The 23,788-nt window shown below is 39.3% G+C and overlaps 1 protein-coding gene across 5 annotated transcripts; it reads right to left on the reverse strand.

Annotated features, from left to right (window-relative positions):
• Positions 1–197: 197 nt before the first annotated feature.
• ppfibp1b (PPFIA binding protein 1b) lies at positions 198–23,765 on the reverse strand. 5 transcript variants are annotated; one of them, XM_059335109.1, is made up of 28 exons: positions 23,629–23,765; positions 17,963–18,044; positions 16,600–16,805; positions 15,091–15,180; positions 14,876–14,989; positions 14,372–14,503; positions 13,509–13,601; positions 12,844–12,936; positions 12,029–12,146; positions 11,792–11,836; positions 10,540–10,601; positions 10,367–10,451; positions 9,610–9,749; positions 9,009–9,106; positions 8,142–8,202; positions 7,662–7,848; positions 6,224–6,256; positions 5,435–5,576; positions 5,173–5,304; positions 4,800–4,950; positions 4,596–4,707; positions 4,336–4,424; positions 3,844–3,966; positions 3,040–3,165; positions 2,760–2,948; positions 2,236–2,400; positions 1,360–1,425; positions 198–1,255 (listed from the first exon to the last, which is right to left on the reverse strand). In XM_059335109.1, exons 2-28 carry the CDS (start codon positions 18,024–18,026, stop codon positions 1,172–1,174), a joined length of 3,000 nt encoding a protein of 999 aa, XP_059191092.1. In that variant the 5' UTR covers positions 18,027–18,044; positions 23,629–23,765; the 3' UTR covers positions 198–1,171. The 5 variants fall into 5 exon arrangements, with proteins under 5 accessions (XP_059191092.1, XP_059191094.1, XP_059191093.1 ...); XM_059335111.1 differs by lacking the exon at positions 12,844–12,936; XM_059335110.1 differs by lacking the exon at positions 6,224–6,256.
• Positions 23,766–23,788: the final 23 nt, after the last annotated feature.

Raw genomic sequence — 23,788 nt, forward strand, 5'->3', positions numbered from 1 at the left:
GTATGATCAAAGTTGAGCTATAATATGAATACAAAAGAGTGCAGCTGATATCATCTTTATCCATAGTAAAAAAAAAAGCACAATTATACATATTATATAATAATCAACACATATTTAATCAGTTAGCGATGAATCAGCCACATTCCCATCATCTCTTTTTTCCTGTTTGTGATAAAGATTTATGACGATAATCCAAATTTATTTAAATTACTTTATTGATCTTAGAAATGAATAAACGTAAAAAAACAAACAAAGTAAACACAACCCAACAAAACTGTTCAACTTCTCATGTATGGCAGAGGGTTGCATTATAACATTATTATTTTGGGGTAAAAAGGAAACTGACTTATCTAACAAATCTAAATATTCCACAACACTTTTTTCAAAAATAACTTTGAGTCAGCCAACTGGGTTCCATTAAAAATAATTTTATGGTAACAATAAAATAAACAACAACCTCTTGCATAAATGTGTTGAATTCCAATACCTTGCAATGATATTCATGTGTACTGTATGATATGTATTGGTGCAAATACGTGTAGAATATTACTGTTGAGTGAAAACCTGTAAAATGTTCAGCGTGGGATAAAATATATGACAGTTCCCACTTAATTAGCAGTGGTTAACTCTGTAGAAAGTATAGCAGCTGTTTTTGAGTTACTTTACACCAACTTCTAGAAATGGGGAAATCTTCTCAGCATATCACTACTGAATGATCTCGTTTTTTGCATTATTTCTACAGTCAGAAGACAATTTAAAAGACATATATTAAAATCTATATTGGCATATTCAGATGTTTTTCTGCTGGTTGACACTTGTTTTCTATTATAAATAGAAATATGCCAGTACACAGTATAAAATCTCTCCAGAAACCAGCTGGCAGGCAAGCAGTGGTGTTGCCCTAAAAGTTCCCTCTGTCATCAGGTGACAGTAATGGAGACAAAGTTCAGGAGTGATAGTGGCTACTGGACTGAAGGCTGACGCAACACCATCGTTGAAAACTGAAATAAAAGAGACACTGTAATACTTTTGGCTCATCTTTGAATGTAACACTACAAAAAGAAATGTGGGAGCATTCTTGGGGTTTTTGTTGAGAAGTCTGTGTGCAAGTGGAGAGAATTGGCACAGAGTTTCATTCACAGCAGGACCAGGTCTCATGGTGCTGACAGTCTCATGCGTTGGAGTCATCGTCTGTTACACTGGGGTTCGGTGAATTTGAAGCCTCTTTGAAGAATTCATCATCTTTTAGCATGCTCTGGAAAAAGGCACAATGTAGAAATACATATATTAGACTTTTAAAGCTGTATTATCAATAAGTTATAATGTGCCATGTGTCTGGTTCGTTGTTAAGATTCTTACCGTCAGGTTTTGAATGCCCTCAGAGAAAGCTCCAATCTGTCTCACAGTTCCCTCAGAGTCCTCCATCTGTGAAACAAGAAGCAGCTTTCATACTCAAGACAGCCCAATAGAGCAAAGAAACTAAAGTAGACCAGATACTTCTGCTGATTAAATGTGTCATCTTCAAAGCAACACTGGTGACAATTAGCACTGAAATATGGTGGAGAAAACTAAAATGATTTTACGTTCTGTGATACATTGTAAAGTGAAAAAATCGCCTCCATGAATTTTCATCTTTGAGAAAGGTCTAGGGGCATGCTCCACCTGAACAAAAGTTTGTACATTTGTAAGTTGAATCGGGTGAACTTTCCAAGCCAATCTAAAGCCGGTCGCAGTGCTCCACCAAGGAGGAAATACGCCATACGAGAGCCAGCACCAAGGAGGTCTCACAGGGGAATCCTCCCATGCTGAGCAACTGTCCCTAACCTGTCAATTTAAATCCCCCAGATACACTGTGTGGATCCCACCTGTTGAAAAGTGCAAAATCTTTTCAGTTCATAATGAAAATGTGGCCAATCTATGTAGACTATAGGTAACAAAATGCTGGATTAGTAATGAAAGATGAGAACAAAATAAGTTTTCATTTTGTGTCAAACTGAAAAAAGTGGTGGCATAATTTGCTTGAGTTAATTTGCCTTTCTTGACGTCACACATCCTGCGAAATTATATATCATGCAGCCCTAGACTACACACAATAAAACATAAGACCAAACAAAGTTTTTTTTTCCATATAATGCAAAAAAAATGCCTTTGACATAAGTAGATGTCAGATATATTGTACATGCAATTGTTCATGTTTAAATTGATATCAACAGATCCTTAGAAGAACAAGCTCACCTGTTCCAGCCTGTCAAGGTCGTCCTCGTAGATCTGGAGCTCGAAACCTTTCTGAAAGCTTCGTCCCTTTGGCATCTCCACATCCATCGGACACACATACTCCTCGCTCTCCTCCTGCTTTTTCTTCCTCAGACTACCAAAGTTACCAAATGACAGTTTCCTCGGCTGGTATGAACGAGGAGAGAGAAGAGAAAGAAATACAGTGTTTTAATTTTACAAAGCTACATTTAGATATGCAAAGAGAAACGCACACATCCCTCAGAGTTCAGTCCAAAAATCGATACCGTTTATTAAATAACACAATTGCAGCATAATGGAAATACATTTTAAGGGTATACTCTCAAAACTATTTCATTTGAATTAAATGTTTATTAGAATGTTCATCTTCATGTAAAAAAAATCTTAAAAAACTTAATTATGTAAAAATCCAAAGTAAACATTGTAAGTTAAGAGCTATCAGTTACATGTAATTTTTTTTTTCTACTTTAAACCCCACACATAGTCTGCCCTCACAGTCAAGCTACCTTGACTTTAGTGGTGGCAGTCAGCAGAGTGTAGTCTGGGTTTTCCAGACACTCCTGTTTAAGTTGCTGGGCCTCCGAGCCGATGAGCAGGTTGAAATGTGTGGCGAGGTGGCGGCGCAGCAGCGTCTTGTTGGGGGGGATGTTCAGCAGCAAAGCCATAGTCTCCACGTTGAACCGTGGCTCCAGAACCTGAGGGGAGAGAGAGCAGATGCATCAGGAGTGGATACTTTTACGAGAGAATCTCAGTTTCCAAGGAAGACAGAACGCTGGACTGCCTCACCATCAGGCCTCCGTGCACACCGCTGCCTCTCAGGTTGGGAGCGTATTCAGCAAGGTCCGCAGACCGCAGCCACTCCATCACCCTATGGTTGGTCCACTGGGATATCTCTGCTGGAGAAATATTGTTCTGTGGGCGTAAAGCACAAAAACAGGATGTCAAAAAGACACAAATCAAAAGCTGGGGTATGTTTACACACAGCTGTGCATTATAAAAAAAGGTACAGATGCATCTCAATTAATTAGAATATCATGGAAAAGAGGCGTTCCCGGTGGCACACCTGGTAGAGCGCATACCACAGAGGCCCAGTCCTCGTAAGCGGGCGGCTTGGAGCCCTTTCCCGGATGTCTTCCCCTCTGTCTCCCCCTTTCACTCTCTATATCTCTCCTGTCAATAAAAGCTACGAAATGCCCAAGAAAATATCTTAAAAAAAAAAAGAGAATATGATGGAGAAGTCCATTTCCAGTAGTTCAAGTCAAATAGCCCCAACCAAGTATTGAGTGCATATAGATGGACATACTTTCCAGAGGCCAACATTTTCATATTTTGTAATATATATTTTTTTGGGACACTGAATTTTAGGTCTTCATTAAATGTAAGCCATGATATTTATAATTAGACGAAATTAAATAATTTAAGAGACGAAATGTTTCATTCTGTGTGTAATGAGTCCATATAATGTGTTATTTCCACTTTTTTAATGGAATTACTGACATAAATAAACTTTTCTATGATATTCTAGTTTATTGAGATGCACCTGTATGTCAAACAGTAGAACAGGGTTGGGTGATGTCAAAGTGAATGTACCTCGTCAGACGGCCTACGACGCAAGCAGTTGGGCTCATAGTTGTTGAGCCGGAGCACTTGGATAGCTCTCTTGATACTGAGGTGATGCAGGACGCTCCCCACTTTCAGAGAAAGCAGATCATCCTGAAGGACAAAGTTGCACATCAATGACTTTATACTGTTCTGTACTCTGATGCAAAATTCAAACAATAAAAGCAAAGTTCAGTTGAAGCTGGAACAAAGTATAAATTATAAAAACACAACAGACTTTTGTAGTAACATTCCCTGGCAAAGAAGCTTCTGTAAATAAATCACAGTTTGAGCAGAGACAGAGGCTTTGTTGGGACCACAGCACTGTCCTGAATACGGAGGGTGAGACCAGGTCATCTTCAGTCCAGCTCATCAGAGTCTCTATGAATCTAATGAATCCTAATGTGAGATGACACTGGAGTCCACAGACCTCCTTATCTGCAGGGTCTGTGGAGGGAGCACATGTGTCTCGCCAACACTCACCACTGTCATGTAGTGCAGCATGCGACCATCCACCCTCCCCTCATCAAACTGGGTCTTATACTGGGGCAGGCCGATGTCATCCAGCCATCCTGAGAGGAACGGCAAAGAGCAAAGTGTCATGAGAAGGAAGTCAAGCTGACAGTCAAATATAATTCAAATTTAAAGTGGTCAAGAAGAAGAAGAAAGAAAAAGCACACAAAATGGCCTCAAATTTCCTTTGATAACTCGGTTCGGGTCTTGGACTGGCAGCCGATACTCACTCGTCACCCAGTTGTAGTCCAGCTTTCCCTTATTATCCTCCTCCTCTGAGCCAAGGGCCTGCAGAGCCAGCTGCAGCTTCTTTCTGTGCAGCGGGTGTTTGATGCCAAGCTCCTAAAAGTCCACATGACAAAGCATTACACACAACATCCCCGAGTTACTGTTCAAGTTTCCTCAACTTATTAAATTCTTCTGCTTCATCTCACCCTCTCCAGGTCCTGTTGTGAGGCTTGTAGCAGTGTCTGTCCAGAGGAGATCCATACACGAGCCATGTTGACATAAAGACCGAGACCCTGCCCCTGCAGCCAGTCACACACCTGATCCTTTGACCAGCGGGCAAAGGGAGCATCAACATCACTAAGAAAAAGAAACAGAAAAGTCAAAACTTTCAAACCAAAGCAAACAAATACAATATGTGAGTATAGCGCATGGGTTTTTTTTATGTCTTTGTTATCCGAACAAAGACTACTTTGTCCAAAAAATCATCACATGATCACTGAATTTCATTGTACACCAGAAATTCAAAACAAGCAAACCACATTCTGAGTCTCATTATTCAGGCTGAATGCACAGACTTACTTGTTGGCTCTGTGGAGGTCACGAGACCAACCCAGTCTGGGGCCCGCTGTGGCTCGCACTCCACCCCTCTTGAACTCTCCCTCTGGTAGGTTGTCGTCCAGGTTAAATGTGGTGGACTGACTCCTTTTTAGCCTTAAAAAAATATGACATTCAGTATTTATTAAAAACATTCTCACATTTTTTCCCTGTGGCTTAAAATAGTATTGAATATAAATGTTCAACTTTTCAACATATTCCTGTATTGTGACTGCTTTCTACTCACTTCCCAAAGAGTTTTTTTATCCCTTTGGATTTTTTCTTGCCCTCTGGGGTCGTAGGGAGTGTGTGGGTGCTGTCGCTGTTGGCCGATCTCTGTGGCAGCCCGGCCAGATCCAGATGGTCAGTGCCCTGTCGCTCTGTTTCAGCTGAACAAACAAATGCCCACAAAAATTCGTCAGCATCATGAGTTTCATCGGCGAGCCATGCACAGATCGGTGGAGACGGACCTGCTGCAAAGGGTCAGTGCAGAGACCCAGAAAACACTCAGACAGACACGACGTCTCCTAAACCTAGACAGAATGAGAGGTCACAGCGGTGGGCATCAAAAACCCTCTCTGGTATGCATGCGTCAGATACAGCTGATGTCTCAGAAAGACTGGAATAAAATGATTTTATTAGATAAAAAGAAGGCTTATTAGTTGTCCTTTTGTAGGTTTTTTTAGTGGGAGGCCCTCAAGATCCAAATAAATCATTAATCTGATAATCTGGATCTTGAAAGAGTTTGTGTTTGACAGAAACAATAGAGTTTAAACAAATACATGCAGGCACACAGGCAAATCAACATACGCAACAGACTCTGTATGTTGGACATGAAACACTTGTGCAACAGTGGGTAGTGACAAGGGCGTGGCTGTTCAAGCACTGAAACGTGAGATGATAAAAAGAGGTCAGCTAAATGGATGAGTTTAGAAAAGGCATAGGCGTACAATGATATAGGATATAGTCAGTAGTTTCCTTTGTTTTCTTCAGAGAACTACTGCAACCCTAGAATGACCCGTGGTCTATACTGTACCTAGCATAGGCGCACTTGCACTCCGGCTGCGGTCTTCATGTGTCACAAAGCACACACAACACACGACAGGGTCCAACAGAAAAAAGACAAAGGGCAGACATTATGAAAGAAATAAGAACAGGGTTGGAGAGGTGGGACAAACAGGGACATACACGTGTACAATACACACAAAAAGCACATACACAGAACCAGAGGTGGGTGGTAATGAGTCTTTTTACTTTCACCTGAGTTGTAAAGGAAAAATCATCCCTATTACTTAGTTACATTCTGATGCATTCATCACGCTACTTTTATTTATTATCTTATGCATGCATAAACCGTGAAGAGACTGATGATCTGCTGGTGCTCTGCCCACATGACCCTGTTCCAAGCAAGGAGGCTGAAGCTACAGCTACATTAATGTTGTGACTTTCAAATAGCATGAGCAGCTAATATTTACTGACAAATTAGCAGTGCACCGAGCAGCAGGCTCCGGCTGTAAATGTTTGTCTGAAGTTAATATATGCATCAGAGAACCATGCCGACACTGAGTTGATAGACAGCAGTAAGTGTGTCTGTTGTGTTAATGCTTATACGTTTAATAGCATATACACACAATTTATCATGCCTCAGAACTCCTGCTTTTTCATGTTATGTAAATATTTAACCAATGAGCAGGGTGCAATGTGCATTTAACTCATCATGCTAATTGCTTTGGCCTGACGTAATAGTAGACACAGTTTATTACCCACATGCACATAATTTGCTGATTTATTTGCCCAATCATAATATAAAATATAGCAGGAATAAACAAGCAAATAATTTATTTAAAAAAATACATACTGGTGTATTTAATATAGGATCATTTTAATGTAAATTGTATGATCACACTTGTGGATAAATGACTGGAAATATTACCTGGTGTATATGTGGCAGGTATTCTTATTTAGGAGATGATAATTTCCTCATTTCATCACAAAAGTTAAAGCTGTATGTTCGCTTCCTTACATTTACCTCAGGACCACTATCTGTGGTGTAATTCCAGTCATATCCACATCAAATAAATTTAGTTTGCTGATGTTTTATACTCTACATGTTATATATAACTGTTATTTCTACTTGAGTACTTGTTTTTGGAAAGTACCAGTACTTTTACTTGAATACGTTTTTTGGCTACTCTACCCACTTCTGCACAGAACGAAGCAAATACAACAGCGCAGAAACAGACTTCCATAATTAAATGGGGACGACAGTTTGTGTGGGCTGCAAATTATAGTCTTGGTGTATATAGTATATTCCATGGGTGTGGCTTGGGAAAATAAAAAAGTAATCCACGGTAAAAGAAAAATCTCCAAGAACATCTCACTCTCTAGTAAACAACCAATCAATTGCACAGTTAGCTTAAAGTCAAAATATCATGTAAGCTGCTGCAGCTGCTGAATCGTGTGGTTTCTCTTACCGAGGTTAGGGGTGCTGGATGTCTTCTTGCCCCCACGGATCTTAAAGAAGCCCTTCCCAAAGGATGAACGAGCCTTTCTCGAGCCAAAGCTGTCATCCTCTGTGGGGGCAGGCAGGGTGGGAGGCAAGGTGGCTGAGGGACCTATGGGTGGCTTTTCACTGAGGTTACTGATCTCTTCACTTGTATTCTGAGAGAACAGAAAAAAATACTGTAGAATTAAACAAAAACTACTTTATGACTTATGTTTATACATACTGTCCGTGCCACTATTATAGCCAAATATTTGTCTTCAGAATGGAAATATTGTCACTTTTACCATGAAAAAGGGGACGTAGACTGCCACACAACATGCAGGATATTCTATAGGCTATAAATACTATGGATGCATATGCTACTATGGAGCATTTCACAGACTTATGAGACAACAAACAGCAGCTTTCTGAGAAGTAATGGAAAAAATGAATGGTTTTAATGTTCTACCTTTTCATTATTGCTCTTATCCAGCTGGTCCTGGCTGCCAGTCTTTATGACATTTTGGCTGCTGAAATGACAAATGATAACAACGCACACGTTACTCATGGCAGCGTAACATTGTCTCACATGGTCAGGAACAGCAGCAGTGTGGGGCTACAAGTAATAAACTGCTCTTTCACACATTCTTCTCATATGTATGTATCTCATAAGTCTTCCCACTGATACATTTTAATATATGTAAAAAATAAATAAAAGATACTTTTAGCTAAATACTTTCTGTTTTAACATGGTTACCCCACATCAGAAGTGAAGGAAAACCACAAAAAAGAAGACAACTAGGGTTGGAGATTTCAACCATTAATGTTTGAACTTTTAGACCCACATGAGTCTGTTGTTGTTCTAATCACTAAGAAACTTAATGATGAGTTTTTATGAAACTTCTTTTACTTATTGTCCAGTCGTACATAGCCGATGAACAACCCTATGTTGCGGGTTGATTGAGAATGCTTGTTATTATTTCCCCACGACTGTGCCTTATGCTGATGAAAACATGAATTTTAGCAGTGGAATGTGACAGGAAACAATATAAAGGACAGAGAACAATGACATGTTGCCATTGTTATTAAATTAAATATTACTATTACTATGCATTAGTTAATACGGCAATGAATAAAATAATTGATTTTAATGGTTTTTTAATGTGTTTTGAATGTGTCATTCAAAGAAAGTGAGTGGAGTGGCACAAAAGATGCTGATAATGTAGAAATTAAAAATATCTACGATATGTACTTTAAAAAAACATTGGTTAAAGTCTACAACAAACTTTCTGTAAATCAATGTACGAGACAGTGGATACAGTCTTCGCCATTTCACCTTTCTACATCTGTTGGTCCAGACTCTGATATTCCTTCTGGATCTGAAGGACTGGGTGTGGGAGAGGGCTCGTCACTCAGTCCATTAAGGCTCTCCAACTAAGCACGGATCACAGCAATAAAAGAAGACAGAAAGTTTTTCATTAAAAATATAAGTATGCACTGTCTTAAAAGATTAACTTAACATATTCTCCTGCGGCCATGAGAACACAGCACAGTCTAAATCTGCGCACACAACTGACAGGAGATGTTATTCAATTAATTGGACGTCAAGCCCGTCAACACTCATTTAACAAGTGTGAAATTTATGTGGATGATTAGCGTTTTGCTGAGCATGTTAGAGTTTAATGACATTTGAAGTTGTCTTAGTAAAAAAAAAAAGGTAAAAACTAACAGTGCGAGAGTTATTAGCGATAAATTAGAATAACACAATCAAAAATAATGTGGGATTTCTCATCAAGACTGTTAAACATCCTACACTATAATTGCTTGTGACATTATGTCCTAATACATCTTATTTTCTGTACTAACCATCACTTCATTGGAGAATGAAGTGATGGTTAGTTGATTTTTACACATTATAAAATATATGCTATACAAACCTCATCTGGGCTTCTCCTTTTCAGTTGTTCAAGATCCATTACTTCATACTTTTCAAACTCCCCAGACACAGGTTTGTTTGAAAACAACACGATGGATCCATCATTAAAACTCTCGAGTTGCTCGTTATCTTTGCTTTTCTCTGGAGGGGACAATGAATAAGATGCAATTGAAAGATTTTTCTGTTTCTTTGAGAAGAATAATCTCATCTACAGTATTATATCTAGAAAGACAGATCTTACAAAACAGCCTGAAAACAGAGTCAACTGAAATGTGTTACAGAAACCTACAGAACAGGGTTGTATAATTGAGTGTATCAGCAAACCGCAAGCTCGGGGCAATACAAAGAAGCCTGTAGGAAAACAAGCAGGCTAGATAAAAGGAGGTTTCTGTCTGCAGCTGACTCAAGTTACAAATGTAAGAGTGTTCAGGGCAGTCTTCAAAGCAGTCCCTTCCCTCAACCACATAGATTTGAGAAAAATAAAGTGCTGCCTGTGGAGGATTATCACTTGCTCTAGTTTCAACTATCTGCAAGCCGATTTTTGTAATTTACTGAACAAAGGCCAGTGGCCCCCTGAAAGTCTGAAATCACAATAAAACCTATGATATGCTGTGAAAAAATGGTTATTATTATTGTATTGTGTATGTAAAGCATGCACTGTACGCGGGTGATGAGAGAAGCCATGCAAAATCCTTACTTTTGTTCTTCTTTATCACCAATATTCATGCATTAATTCACTCTGACAGAAGAGCTCTCACCTTTCTTTCCCTGCACTGACATCACCATCTCTTGAACTTTCTTATACCGCAGCAGCGACTGCTTTAGTTCATCAATCTTGCGATCCTGCAAAAGAAAAGACAATTGAAACCACTTCGAATCTAATGATGAAACACTGGATTTGACACAAAGGGAATCAACTTGGCAAATGTACCTTCTCTTCATTGGCTGCCATCAATGATTCCACTGCCTTTTTCATTCTCTGCACTTCCACATCTAGTGAGGACAGAAAATTATTAGAGACAAAGAACTGTAGTGTTGATAGTGTCAAGTCTGAAGAGGGTACAAACAGGGAGATGGATAAGAAGCCTGAACACACAGGGTGCAACTTTAAGACATTCAGACCATACACAGTGCAACAATACTATACATCACGACAGTAACATCACAGACACATTCTGTTTTTTCCCCCTTCAAATTGATACATCATGCCCTTGTGTGAGCAGGTGTTTCACATATTACACTCTGATAGAACATTTTCACTTTTCAGAACACACTGCTACAACGCTCTGTGAGCAGTCAACCCTCAACGTTGGGGATATTCTGTAGTTTAAGCCTTTTCCCCACTGGTTTATTATGCTTTAAACTTGTTTGAAAATGTATGCCATTTATAATAGTAAAGCTGGGGTAGACAGTTTGTTTTTGGTGTCACTGGGCAAAAAACTTCTTCTGTAATTCATTTTCAAATTCTAATGTTTTGTTTTATGTTTTTTGTCCTTTTCCAGAAAAATGCCTACCCCAGCTTTAATCTGACATTTAAGTGTTTGATTAAGGAATTCTATAGTGGCCAATTCTAATAGTCTAGACTAGTAGGTTGTACAGTGTGTACAGAATCATGTTAAGGGAGTCTGGGGACTGAATGAAAAATGAAATTGTTCGACATAAATGGAAGACAATTGATGAGGAAAGGCACAGATATGAAGTAAGCACTTACAACAAAGACACTTTGACACAACAACATTACAGGTTAGCAGGGCACACACCGGCTGTTGGTGTGAGCAGAGGAAGATTTAGAGGAGTTTGAGGTGAGATATTGACGGGTACAGAGGGTGATTATTGTTGGAGGACATCAGGCAGGAGGATGAGTGAGCAGCCTGAATGGTTATGACAGACAACACAATTCATTCCTCATTCCTGTTGAAATCACAAAGCAGACATTCCTTGTTGCTTTTCCAGGTCGGACAGTAAAAACACAGAAACTCTTTTGGGTGACCTTGGTTTTGTTCAGTTTTACAGGCCTTCAAAGTTGACTAAGTAATGTGGTGCTCTGTGGTTGGGTGTTAGCACTCCAATGGGTTATAATGGACAAGCTGAGTTTGGATGGCTCATGCTCGTTCATGCAAACAGGGGTTGAGAGGGGTGCAGCAGTGGTGCAATATAAACACAAGCATAAAAACCCCCCTTACGTTTCTCTTTCAGCCTCTTTCTAAGAGTTTCATCTGGATGAGAGACTAAACAGGACAAAGAATTATAAAACAAAAACTGGTTTGTTGCAGATTCTGACTTGTTGTAGAACTAAGCCTACTGCTTTGCTAACAATACATAGATATTACCATTTTTAATCACATGACAAGTTGAACATGAGTTTAAACATCATGCATGCTCATCTTCAGTAAGGCTTGTGATTGGACTGGCTTTCACACCTCTCTCTAAGGGATCTGAACTGCTCGGGGCGATGGCTTTGAAGCCTGTCTCGTCCTGTAGTCTCCTCATCTCTCCGTCTCTGCCCTCCAGCTGCCTCCTCAGCATGGCTAGCTCCTCCTGTCCAACAGAAGACAACAGTGAGGATATTTTCTCACAGACACAACCTCCCCCTCCCCAACCCCACACTACAAACAAACCACAACACAGGGGTTCACATACGCTTACGTGGCGATCAGGCACGCAGGCCACACCTGCTCTGAAGGGCAACATGTGAGGAAGTTTGGTAAGCACTCATGACTCGGAGGACTGAGGTAATAAATATATTATACAAGGAATACATGTTTAAGTGACCACAATAGGAATCAAGCATGGAGACAGACCAATTAAACTGCAAAGAGGTTTTTTTTAATAAAGATGATTAGAAAATAGGAAATGAGTAGGACAAGTGCAATGAAGGATAAAGAAAGACGCAGAGAAACAGAATGCTGCCAACTCTTGAAAACCCCCAAATTAAAGCATACCTGTGGTTTGAAAATGTGAATGTTTGCTTAAACTGGTGCCTTCTAGATGCAGACTTTAAAAGAAGTGTTTTTTCTGATTACACCTGACTTTCTTGCAATTTACTGTGCTGCATGGTTTAGTAAACTAAGTGATTTCACTTTTTGCAAAAAGTGACATCATTCAGCCTAAAACAGCTGCAAATCAGATTTAATTATTTTTACCCTCAAAAATAAAAACAGAAGAGGAGCCAAAGGGAGAGGTCAAAAACCATAATCATACAGCAAGCAAAACAGACATCCTGAGAAAAGCAAACCTTCATAGCCTGGAGTTTGTGCTCCTTCCTCTGTTTCTCATACTGCATCTGGCCCATTTTGATTTTCAGGCTAGAAAGCTTGGCCATTAGCGACTAGCAGTAGAGAGAAAACCCAAGGAAGAGAGAGAAAATAGAGATGCAAGAAGTGAAAGATAAAAGGAGTTCAAGAAGATGGAATACCCAAGATTCAAATCAAGATATTTAATGTATAAAAAGAGACCCTCACGATCAAACTGAGTCATAACAATCAGATATATAAATCAATTTAGAGCCTTAAAAACAGCCAATGAACACAAGGGTTCCATTCAAAATAAAAAATATTTAAAAAATGTTTGACTGGAGGCGACAGCTCCTGAACTAGGTGGAGACCAGACATTGCATTAGATTATTGATATCGTAATATAGTGTAATAAGTGTTATGTTTTCTGCATTACGCAATGCAACGCAATTTTCAGAAGTTAACAGACTGTTTTAGCTTTTTTGTTATTTGCTTTTACCCACATTACTTTTTTTATAACCAAAAATCTCTTTGTGTCCATATTTTGTAAAAGCAACAACAGTCAAAGCAACAATATCGTTCCTGGACAGTCAGGAAAGGATTTTTATCCGTGAAGAGTGTTTCATAGAAACACTGCGGGTGTGTAAAATTGCCTGTAACAACTCACCTTTGTGGATTTAAGTTTCTTTTCGTACTGTAGTTTTTCACTTTCCAGGTCTGTCAGTCTGTACCGAAGTTCATTAATTTCAAGAATCAAATCCTGAAAGAATAGAAAGTGCATATAACAGGCTGGTTGTAATATAGGAAGCAAACTCAAAATGCTGGCAATACTATTGGATGAATTTCTTTATGGCAGCTTTCACATTCTACAATTCCAGCTAAAAGTTCAACTTCATATAAAGCAACTCTAGATACGTTTGATGGGACTGAATTCCTCTGAGAGTAAATGCTTCAAAGCAGCAGCAGTGATACAACAAGAGGAAGCTGCTTGTAGAAAGAAGAGATTTATGTGCTGTGAGGCGGAACATGGACAGCAGCTTTTTTGTTTCAGTGGGGTGGAAGAGACGACCGCACTGCTACAACAATAACATGACGTGTTTGAAAGCTTTCCAAGTACTCTGGCAGATTTCTGCTCCCAGAGGAACCATGCAATCTCTTGTAAACAAACGATTGACATCTTAATGTTTGGAAAGCCTTTGACTAGAGGGCAGTAAATTCTAATCGGGTTAAAACCAAAAAGGTAATCCACTCTACACAGTAAGGTTTTTCTAATCGCAACAAACACAGCAGGCATATTTCCCATGGACAGGCCATCTAAATGTTGACATTTCCTTGAGGTGCCTTTTCTTTCCTTTCTCAACACACAGCTGCTTGGAGACTGACAACAAAATGAGATGTCCCATTCCCACACAGGTGTCAGACAACATGAATGAGGGTTTGTTTGGTGTGTCTGCGAGGGTGTATGAATTGAGGTGAGAGAGAAAGGACAGAAACAAAGAGAATTTCTGTCCGGAGAATTAGCTCACATACCTCGCTGTCCCTAAATCTGTCATCAAAGTCAAGTCTGTCCTTCTCCATGTTATTCAGTTTCAGCTTTAAGTTGGACACTTCAGATATCAGTTCTAGCTTCTGGTTCTCCAGTGTAGTTCTGCACAGAAGCTCCTACAATGATAAAAGAAGATTGTTACAAAAAGACTTAGTGGTTGCATTGGCAGGGCATTCTTGTTATTATAATATTTAAAAATGATAAAGATTATTCAGGGCTTTCATTCAAAATGGCAAGCAGAATCTAAAAAGCTGACAACAAAGCACAAAAGAAGCCCCTCCTACACACCTTACACTTGTGGATTGAACACATGGGTAATATGCATGAACAGAACAGCAGATGTTTGCTGACAGAAGGACATGAACTCAGATCTAAAGTCCCTTTCACACATGGCAGCCACATGTAGCTTTCACTACTGGGTGGCTCTTGATCTTGTGTGAAAACATTTTGTTCTGAGCTATATCACGTATGAAACAGCACCCACGCACCTGTTGCAGCATCTCCTCAGTGGCGTTGAGTTTCTCCCTGTGCTCGTCCAAACACAAGTCCAGGTCTCGAATCTTCTCTCCCTGAGCTTCAACCTGGTCTGTCAGCACACTCACCTGCGTGGAACAAAGAAGTCACTCCTTTTTTTCAGAGATTTTCTTAATATAAATATGTATTTAAGACCTGAATCTTTATCTAAGAATTGAAAGATGGGTACCTGAAGAACCAGAGACTCCTTATCGCTCTCTATTCGGGAAAGTCTTTCCTGGTAGTGGTCACCCCCGCTCAGAGAGATGTGCCCGTTGGACTGCAGAGACAGAACAAAACATGGATCAGACAAAGAACTGATGAACCACTGACATGGGTAAATGGTACAGGTAAGTTAAATTATAGTGCAGATTGTAACAACCTTTAAACTTTTGGTGCGAAATAATCTCAGATGAAACGTTTTGCATCAAAGTGTGTCTGGCTGCACTGCTCAAACAAAACCTTACATGGCTGAGAAGAAGGCTCACATTCAGACTGCTGTGCACAGAGTGACTTACAGCATTACACAAAAACTCTGGCATTTATCTGGCCTGGAGCCCATCACTCTCCCAAACACCACTCTGGTTCCCAAGAAGTCAGCGTGTTTCTTGCAGCACACTGGCTGTGACATTGACAACACCAGCATTTCAACTTGCATTCTCTGAGAACTCGGCAGAGGAAGACAGTTGTTAGAGCCATTTTGTATATTGTGGAGAAGTTGCTAAATAATTCAGATTTGATTCATAGTTCTTTATTGAAGTTGTTGGAATGCCTATTATTTTTTGGATTGCTGCAGTTTATTGTTTGTCATACTCCAACGAAAGGTTTTCAATAAACCATAAGAAAGAAACTGTGGAATTTTTTCGGCTTAAGACATGCGTCAACTACATCCTCACGCTCCATAATTGAAGTGTGTGTTTTGAAAGTAAAACTAGACGGAGCCACACTAACAACAGTCATGTTTTTGCTTAGCAAACAGGTCGACTGTCTACTTTCACACAGGACAGTTTTACCCCCACTTGCCTGCATTCGAGTTTTAATGTAGCACACAGAGGGAGCACGACCAGAAGCAAACCAGATGTGCTGAAGCTTGTTTGAAGCACATTCTGTCCAACAATCACAGACAAAACCTCCTCCATGGTTGCACAACTTAAACTGATTCAGACACTGGAAGTAGGGATGTCAATAGTTAACTGTTAACCGACAAGTACGTTTCCTAGTGCATTTTAAGCTATTTTTAATTCTGCTGAATTCTTGGCTCTCATGACCGAGTGCTGGCTGGCACTAACAACGAAGAGTGACCTGACACATGCCACTATACTGATGAAAACTAGCAGGTTACATTGGCCATCCTACTAACACAGCTGACAACATCACAGTTAAACTAGTGGTGAAGACTTGGACCCGTCACAGCTGTTTAAACTCTCAGTAGGACTCAGTCGCTTGCTTGTCTGTAAATGGTTAATGATCGATTAACGAGGGTCAACTATCGGTCAGAAAAAAAAATCAAATTTGCATCCCTAATTTGAAGTGCTCCTTTCTCGAGTTAAAGCAGTCATGTGACATTACTAGTAAAACTGACGTGATGTGAGGCTACACTATTCAGGAAAAATGTCAGTGTGACTGTATTTTATGATCTTCAGTTACAATTAAAGGCTTTCTTATTCTTGACTGCTGACGATTAATCTGTACAACCTACCAGGTGACCATGGAGCCACTCAACCAGACTATCAGCTGTGGAGTCAGGGATCTGGCAGCGTAGACTCTCCCTTTCCTCTGTGTCCATTAACTCCAGGACACTCCTGAGATCTTCCAAGAGGTGAAGCGCCCGCAGGCTGCCCATGAAAGGAGAGGTGGGTGACTGGCAGTCATACAGCCCGTTGGAGTAGTCCAGGGCCTTGGAGCCTGATGTCAAGAAACACAACAGAGGAGAGAGGCAAACATTAAGAAGAACTAAAATCCAAAGAAAGACAAAGATATACTGTTTCATACTTTAAAAAGTAATTATTTTGGCAGGTTTAACTCACTTAATTACTGGGAGAATAGTGAGTAATTAAATTACACATAGTAACAATTCAGTGTTCCATGAAGCACAAAATGTAAACCATTTTTTTAACGCATTACAAATAATTCTATTTATGTGTGGCAGCCTTGATCTGATCCTCTGGAGCGACATCCTGTATTTCTGACATCCTTTACAACACTACAGTATGGGGAAATTATAGCACCAGTCTGCTAATAAAAGTGGCCAATACTGGTCTATCAGACATATCTGTACTGAAATCATCATAAATGTTGTCTGATATGTGTCAATATAAGACCTTTTTTCAGTAAGGGATGCTCCAGGTGATGTATAAATGGTGTTTGCTTTTTATTTTATTTTTTATCTATCCTTTACATAAATTGTCAGCAACTGACTTCTACTGAACATACAGTACTGATGTTTATATAGCCCTCATTTTCTCAATTTTTATTTCCTTAAATTGGTTGACAACGCAATACACTGTATGTATGACATATATTCATGTAAAACATTCTTTAGCTGCCTTTTGAGTACCTTTGCAGTCATATTGGTGCAATATCAGTGCACAATCTAAATATAAAAAGTCAATTTTCATTCCAGCTCAAAAATCAACTCCTACATTCGTAATCTGTGAATTTTTACCCTTTAAAATATGTCGTTTCCCAAAAATCCCATATTGGTAGGGCTTTTGAAAATTATGTAGAATGGTCTTTTTATACACAATACAAGTTGGTATTTATAAAAAAAAAAATGGAACAATATGCCAACACCAGTGAATATGTCTACAAGCCACGCAGCCTTAAGAGGCACAGAATAAATGCTAAAGCCTCCACGACAAACAAACAAAATGTCAGCTCTGCAACAAACCACAACACGAGAAAAACTCTTATCAATGTTAAGTCAACCTGAAAGAGTTATACATCAGAAACATTGCTGCTTTATGCTCAAAAACAAGAGTAGAAAAAAATATTCACAACATGAATGTTTACAGTAGTGATAAAATATGATGTTGGTGTTTCACAGTGCAGGAGAACTTTACCTGCTATAATGCCGTCCATCTGCTCCAGGGCAGCTGCCAACATGTCGCTGGCATCAGCCATCATCTTTAATCACTGATGAGCCTGGAAGGAGCAAAGAAATGTAAAAAGCTGTTCTTTTAAAACTTGCTTCTGAACTGTAATTCAGTTATCTTGAAAGCAGACATTGTATATATTGTCTCCTTTTTTCTCAAAACCAATCAGAATACAGATGTTGTACTGATGATACACAAAAAGGTGCAATAATTAAAAACCATGTGAAGCAGTGCATTTAAGTAATATTTTATTCATAAAGAAGCTTTATGAAAATCTGTATACCGAGCAAAAAACCCCACATACAACCAAAACAAGGACGCATATTAAACAGAGGAAATTAAAACAAAATAGAAAAATAAAACATCCACTAATATTGTGACGATCAACCCACCAGCATGACAGATAATAATCACAGTTTAGTCTATGGTAGAGCAACTCATTGTGGCAGCTGCTGTATGTGCTTGAGACGTGGATATCGCCAGCGTAGGAAAAGGACGAATCCTGCAAACTGGTTATAGTGGTGGTCCGCTCTTGAGGCAAAAAAGTGCAGTAAAGTTGGCGGTAAGCATGTGATTACAAAAGGTTCCCACCCAGGAATTAGACTGAAACTGCAGAACATCCTGGATAACTCTCAATGCCTAAAAAAGGACATTGCCTGCTAAAATGCCATGTTTGTGAGACGGGAGTTACTGTAAAGACACAGATAAGCTGAGCGATATGTAAGAAAAGTACCCTGTTTAAACTTACATGATAACCAGTCCAGGGATCTGTGGCTGCTAAAAAATGAGACTGAAACAAAAACAAGTAAAAGAAAGGATAGTATAGGATCTTATGTAAATTTTGTCGGACCAAGTGATGAATAATGCATTTTGGAATATCAATCAGGCCATTTACCGAAAATATTGGCACAATGAATGTCCTGCCAATAGGACACTAGACACTCTGTTTGGAGTGCAGATACATTTTAGTGTCCCAGTCTTGGACATCTGCCTAAGCAGCACAACAGACCCTTTATCTTTGGACATTTAATCAAAAGGCTCTGCTGTATATTCACGCATGCTTTAACAGAAATACAAAGGCAGTCATCTGCACACACGCAGACTCACACACACACGCATACACACGCATACACACACCTCTTCCTTTAAATCAGCTGCCTCACATCCTGGGAGTGCCCGACACTGGGACGTAGGACCATTTACAAACTTTATGGAAACCACCCACAGACCTAACACTGTTATTTTAGCATTCCTGTGGGCACATTTTCCATTATGTGAAAAATAAGCATGCACTAAAACATAAGAATCGTCACAACACACAGTAGGCTGTGAGGAGATGAGAACCAGCAGGCCATTGGTCAGCTCCATAGTAAACTGCTGAGTGGTTTCCAACAGTAAATTTCTGAATGTTCCACTCAGGTTGCCTACAGTAACTGCACCTCTCACTTCTTGTACAAATGGGACAAGCAGACGTACAACATGGGATATAAAAAGGTAGAATAACGGTTATTTCAAGACAAGAGTTTACAATGTCCTGATTGCCCTGAAATGCTGCCTTTTAAAATGTTTAATAATAAGATGTACTTGCATTACTTGACGAATTTAAGATGACATTTCAATTTTTCATTTTTAGAAGGAAATTTAAAAAAAATTCATGCCCACTTAAACAACAAATGCACAGCAGAAAGCCAGTCTTTCACTGCAGGTAACACAGACAGAGTTTGGATAATGATGAGTCAAACTGGAATGAAGGCCTGCGGGGCATCCCCCTCAAAAACCTGAGTCAGCTCTTCTCTCACTGCAAAAAGGCAAATACGGGTAAGGCTAACACATGGCATTCAGCAAACAGACTTCAAAAAGATCAGGCCAAGACCAGACCTACAGCTCAGAAACCTGCTGTCCATGTGTCAATCAATGCTAAACAAGTGTAAAGAGCACTGTCTGAGCACTGCCATGGCATCATCCTGCAGTCAGTGTCCAGAAAGATCAGCACAAAGACGGCCTAATTACAGAGAAGTGCACTCTGTCCTCAAGTCCTGGGATACCTCCATGGTGTGTTAGTGATATTTAAACAAAGTGGGTTTTCTAGCAAGCTGTGTGGTGTTTCTGGGCTGCAATAAATGATTATTTTCTTGATTAATTCTTGATTAGTCAAAAATGTCAAAAAAAGACCCTGACCTGAGATTAAGAAAGCCTAAGGTGTAGTGAGCAAAGATGAATGATTTATATTGCATTGATCAGACCTAATCAACTTTAACTGACATCAGTATTGACATCAAAACAAAAACAAACAACAGTTCTGACTCTTCAAATGTCAATTTATTCTTCTAGTAAAGTACATTAAAAAAATCTTCCAACATACTGCTTTTTATAAAGCATTTTGCCTAAGAATTTAAATGAAATGCTTAGACACAATGTCAATGTGTTAAATACTCAATACATAAAATAAAGTATATTATAGACTTACTACTTATACAACTAGTTGTGTTAAAACTTATACTTTCCCCTCCTCTCAGAATATTTGTGGAACATATACTGCAAATTGCGTGCTGCTGTTGTTATTATTCTTCTGTGTATATTGGCGGATCACAAACCAATTTGAAAGGTGCGTACCCCCCAATTAATGTGGGTAAATACCAAATACTGTGCTTGTTAAATCAAATAGAGCAATCTGGATTTGTATCATTTATTGGCTATTATTTAATTAGTGTAATAATACATAATAATATACATTTCCCATTATTGGCTGATCATTTATTAGCCTAATGTAAATCTTCATCCCTGGCAAGATTTATTTTCTGTCAACACACTCATGGTTTAAGCTCTAGAGTGTTATAATTTTTGGTTAATATATTAGATCATATTGGAGGATATATCTGCACCTGTGTTGACCCTTTAGTATGTATTCCATTTGTACAAGCTTGCTATCAAAGGAGACATCTCAAAAATCCCAACAAGCATGCATCACTCTCCAAAACAAAGTCTCACTGTCTGCCCTTTTATAAGCACCACTTACACCAACCATAAGACACACAGAGAAGGCTATTGTTCATGGTAGTGGGGTATTTTGACTGAGAGGCATGAGAAGACAAAGACAGAAAAAAAAAACCTGCAATGCTACGCTAAAGTACACATGACATTTGCAACAACACCTGCCTGCATACTCTTTTCAGACCCGAAGAAAAAAATATGCATTCAAAAAGCAATCCTGCCCTTTGGTGAAAACAACCATATAATTCATGGAGACATGCAGAGAATAATGACTACAAGAGGGAGAGTGGACCACTATAATGGCTTTTCAAATCCTTCAGCTCTGATCCCTTTAGGCAGGGACGAGCATCATAACCCATCCTCACAAGTCACTCAACAGAGAGTATTCCTGGAAAAAAAAGGAAAAAAAGAGAAGATCTTGTAAATCCTTGGTCCCAAATGACCAGTCTTCTATACTCTTACACACACAGGAAATAGAAAACAAAATAGAAGCCTCAGGGCCACTTGTCTCTGAGGGGAGAAAGTGTTTACAGCAGCCATGCAACTGGCTTTAACAGCTTGTGTTGAGTTGCACTGGTGGTAAAAAGGCCCTGGGAGAGAGGAATTTACAATCTAGGCATAAATCACACAGCTGTTTGCTTTATTTGTTCTTTTTTTATCCAGGTAACATTTAGGGGATAAATCCAAGTCCCACCACATAATGACACTTTCCATGTCTTGAGTCATGCTGGCCTTGACTCTCTCTTTACTTTGAAACAATATTTCCATGAGAAAAGATTATTTCTGGTTTGCATACCTCATCCTGTTTTACCTCAAACCACAAATGCTCTATTCAGCTCTGAAAAGCACTTAAGAGCAACAAGGGCAAGTTTCATTGAACATCATCTAGGTGTGTTTGGGCACCATAAACAAAATGCTTAAAATAGCTGTAATATGAGCAGGCTATCTGGTGTGATTTCGTCTTGTGACATGGCTTATGCTATTGTCTACAAGTTTGAAGGTGCATGGACTTAAGAGCTGCAGTAAGTAGGCTGTGTGTCCGCTGATTCACTGGGTGTAGACAGTCAGGGCATTCACCAGTAGCCTGCAGGGCGCTGCTCTGGAATAACCTGAAGCTATTTCCAACCTGAGTGAGCAGGCAGAATACATCACCACTAATTTTACACCTCTAAACAACAAGGCCTATATGAAAATGAGACGTGGGTGCAAAGCCAAAGGAGCATTTTCTCTCTCTTTAAACTGTCTGGAACTTTAAAAAAAGAAAAGAAAAATGAAACCAATAGGGCATATGTGCCATGAATGATGCAGTGTAAACATACCAAACAAAAGATGGAAATTGAGTTTTAGATATAAAGAGTTTCCAAGTGATAAAATCTGCAGGAATTTTTCCTGCCCATATGTATGCAAAAGATAATAGCTGCATTTCATTAATATTGGACAGCAGCACACATTCTTTTCATATTACTCACGGCTTCACTTAGCAGTACACTCTTGGTAAAGAGTGCTATATAGATCAAACCAGCTTAAAGTTGAAACAATTGTTGTTTTGCTGTGTAAAATACTATGCAGCATCACTTCATGTCAACAGAGAAAATTAACAAAGGTGCTTGTTGCAGTTTTACAGGCACACTTCAAAATTGAGCAGCCTTCTTAAATAAATTCCCTGGATTTTGTTGTTGTTGCAAAGACTGGAAGCAGGTGAAATGAAGTGCCCTTGAGATTTCATTAAAACATGAACAATAATTAACATTTTGAAGGAAATCCCCAGAGTAAAACCACAAAATCTCATTTATAATACCAGAGTTAAGTTTGACTGTGTCACTTCATAAAAAGTATTCAACACTGCAGAGAGTGACAGAAGACCAACATTACTGAACTGATAGGTATATGATAGTGAGTGCTGGGCAGAATCTTTACCTCTCTAGTATCTGATTTTCAGTTGTTTAGGAAAGCAAGTAAGGCCAAACTTTTTAAAGAGGTCGACTGGAGGGCAATACAACAGCTGATCAAATTTCATAGCTTAAAAAACGTAGACAGTAAACTCTGAACTCCTTTAATTAATGCAATCTGGGTCACTTCTGCTTGGATAACTCCATCATATTTGGAACAAAAGTTAATTTCACCAGTCAGCACCACCTCAAGGCAACATCAAACCAGATGAAGTGTACAGTCTAAGAAAAAAGACGTGGCTGCAGGCACTGGGAGTAACTAACCACAATGTCTGGCAGAGTCTGGAGCTGTGGCAAAGTCATAAATCAGCGTTAGACTGAATTTCTCACGTCAGAAACCTTTAACTTAACCCCCATCAGTCTTGTATTGACCAGATTAAACTATTATTAATGTAACGTTGGGCTAAACGTGACAGTAGTAAGTGAAACATAAAAGCCGTTAATGCTTTCTTGTCGTGCTAATGTGCAACAAGAAGAATACAAATCAAATATAACCTGCAAAGCTTAACTAATTTGTTTACTGGCTGGGATGCCCTATAGGAAACATTACTCCCGAAGTCCCAGGACTGTTTTAAAACATTTTAATATAGTTTCACGGTGGAAAAAACTAACGTGTAAATGCGTGAGCCACAACAGCCGTTTGTTTCGACCCAGAAGTTAGTGGAAATCACAAATCACAGTGGACTCACTTACCAAATCTCTGCTCGACGAGAAATAGGGATTTCCGTTAGTATGTTTCCTCAATTGTATACAAAAAGTCCACAATGCCTGGTTTCTGAACTTCTCCGTGCCCGCAACTGCGACCCCAGTCCGTCCACATCGCTACGCCATGATGTCGAAGTGACAGAGTTGC

Source organism: Centropristis striata, chromosome 6, assembly GCF_030273125.1.
Source record: "Centropristis striata isolate RG_2023a ecotype Rhode Island chromosome 6, C.striata_1.0, whole genome shotgun sequence".
Classification (NCBI taxonomy): Eukaryota; Metazoa; Chordata; class Actinopteri; order Perciformes; family Serranidae; genus Centropristis; species Centropristis striata.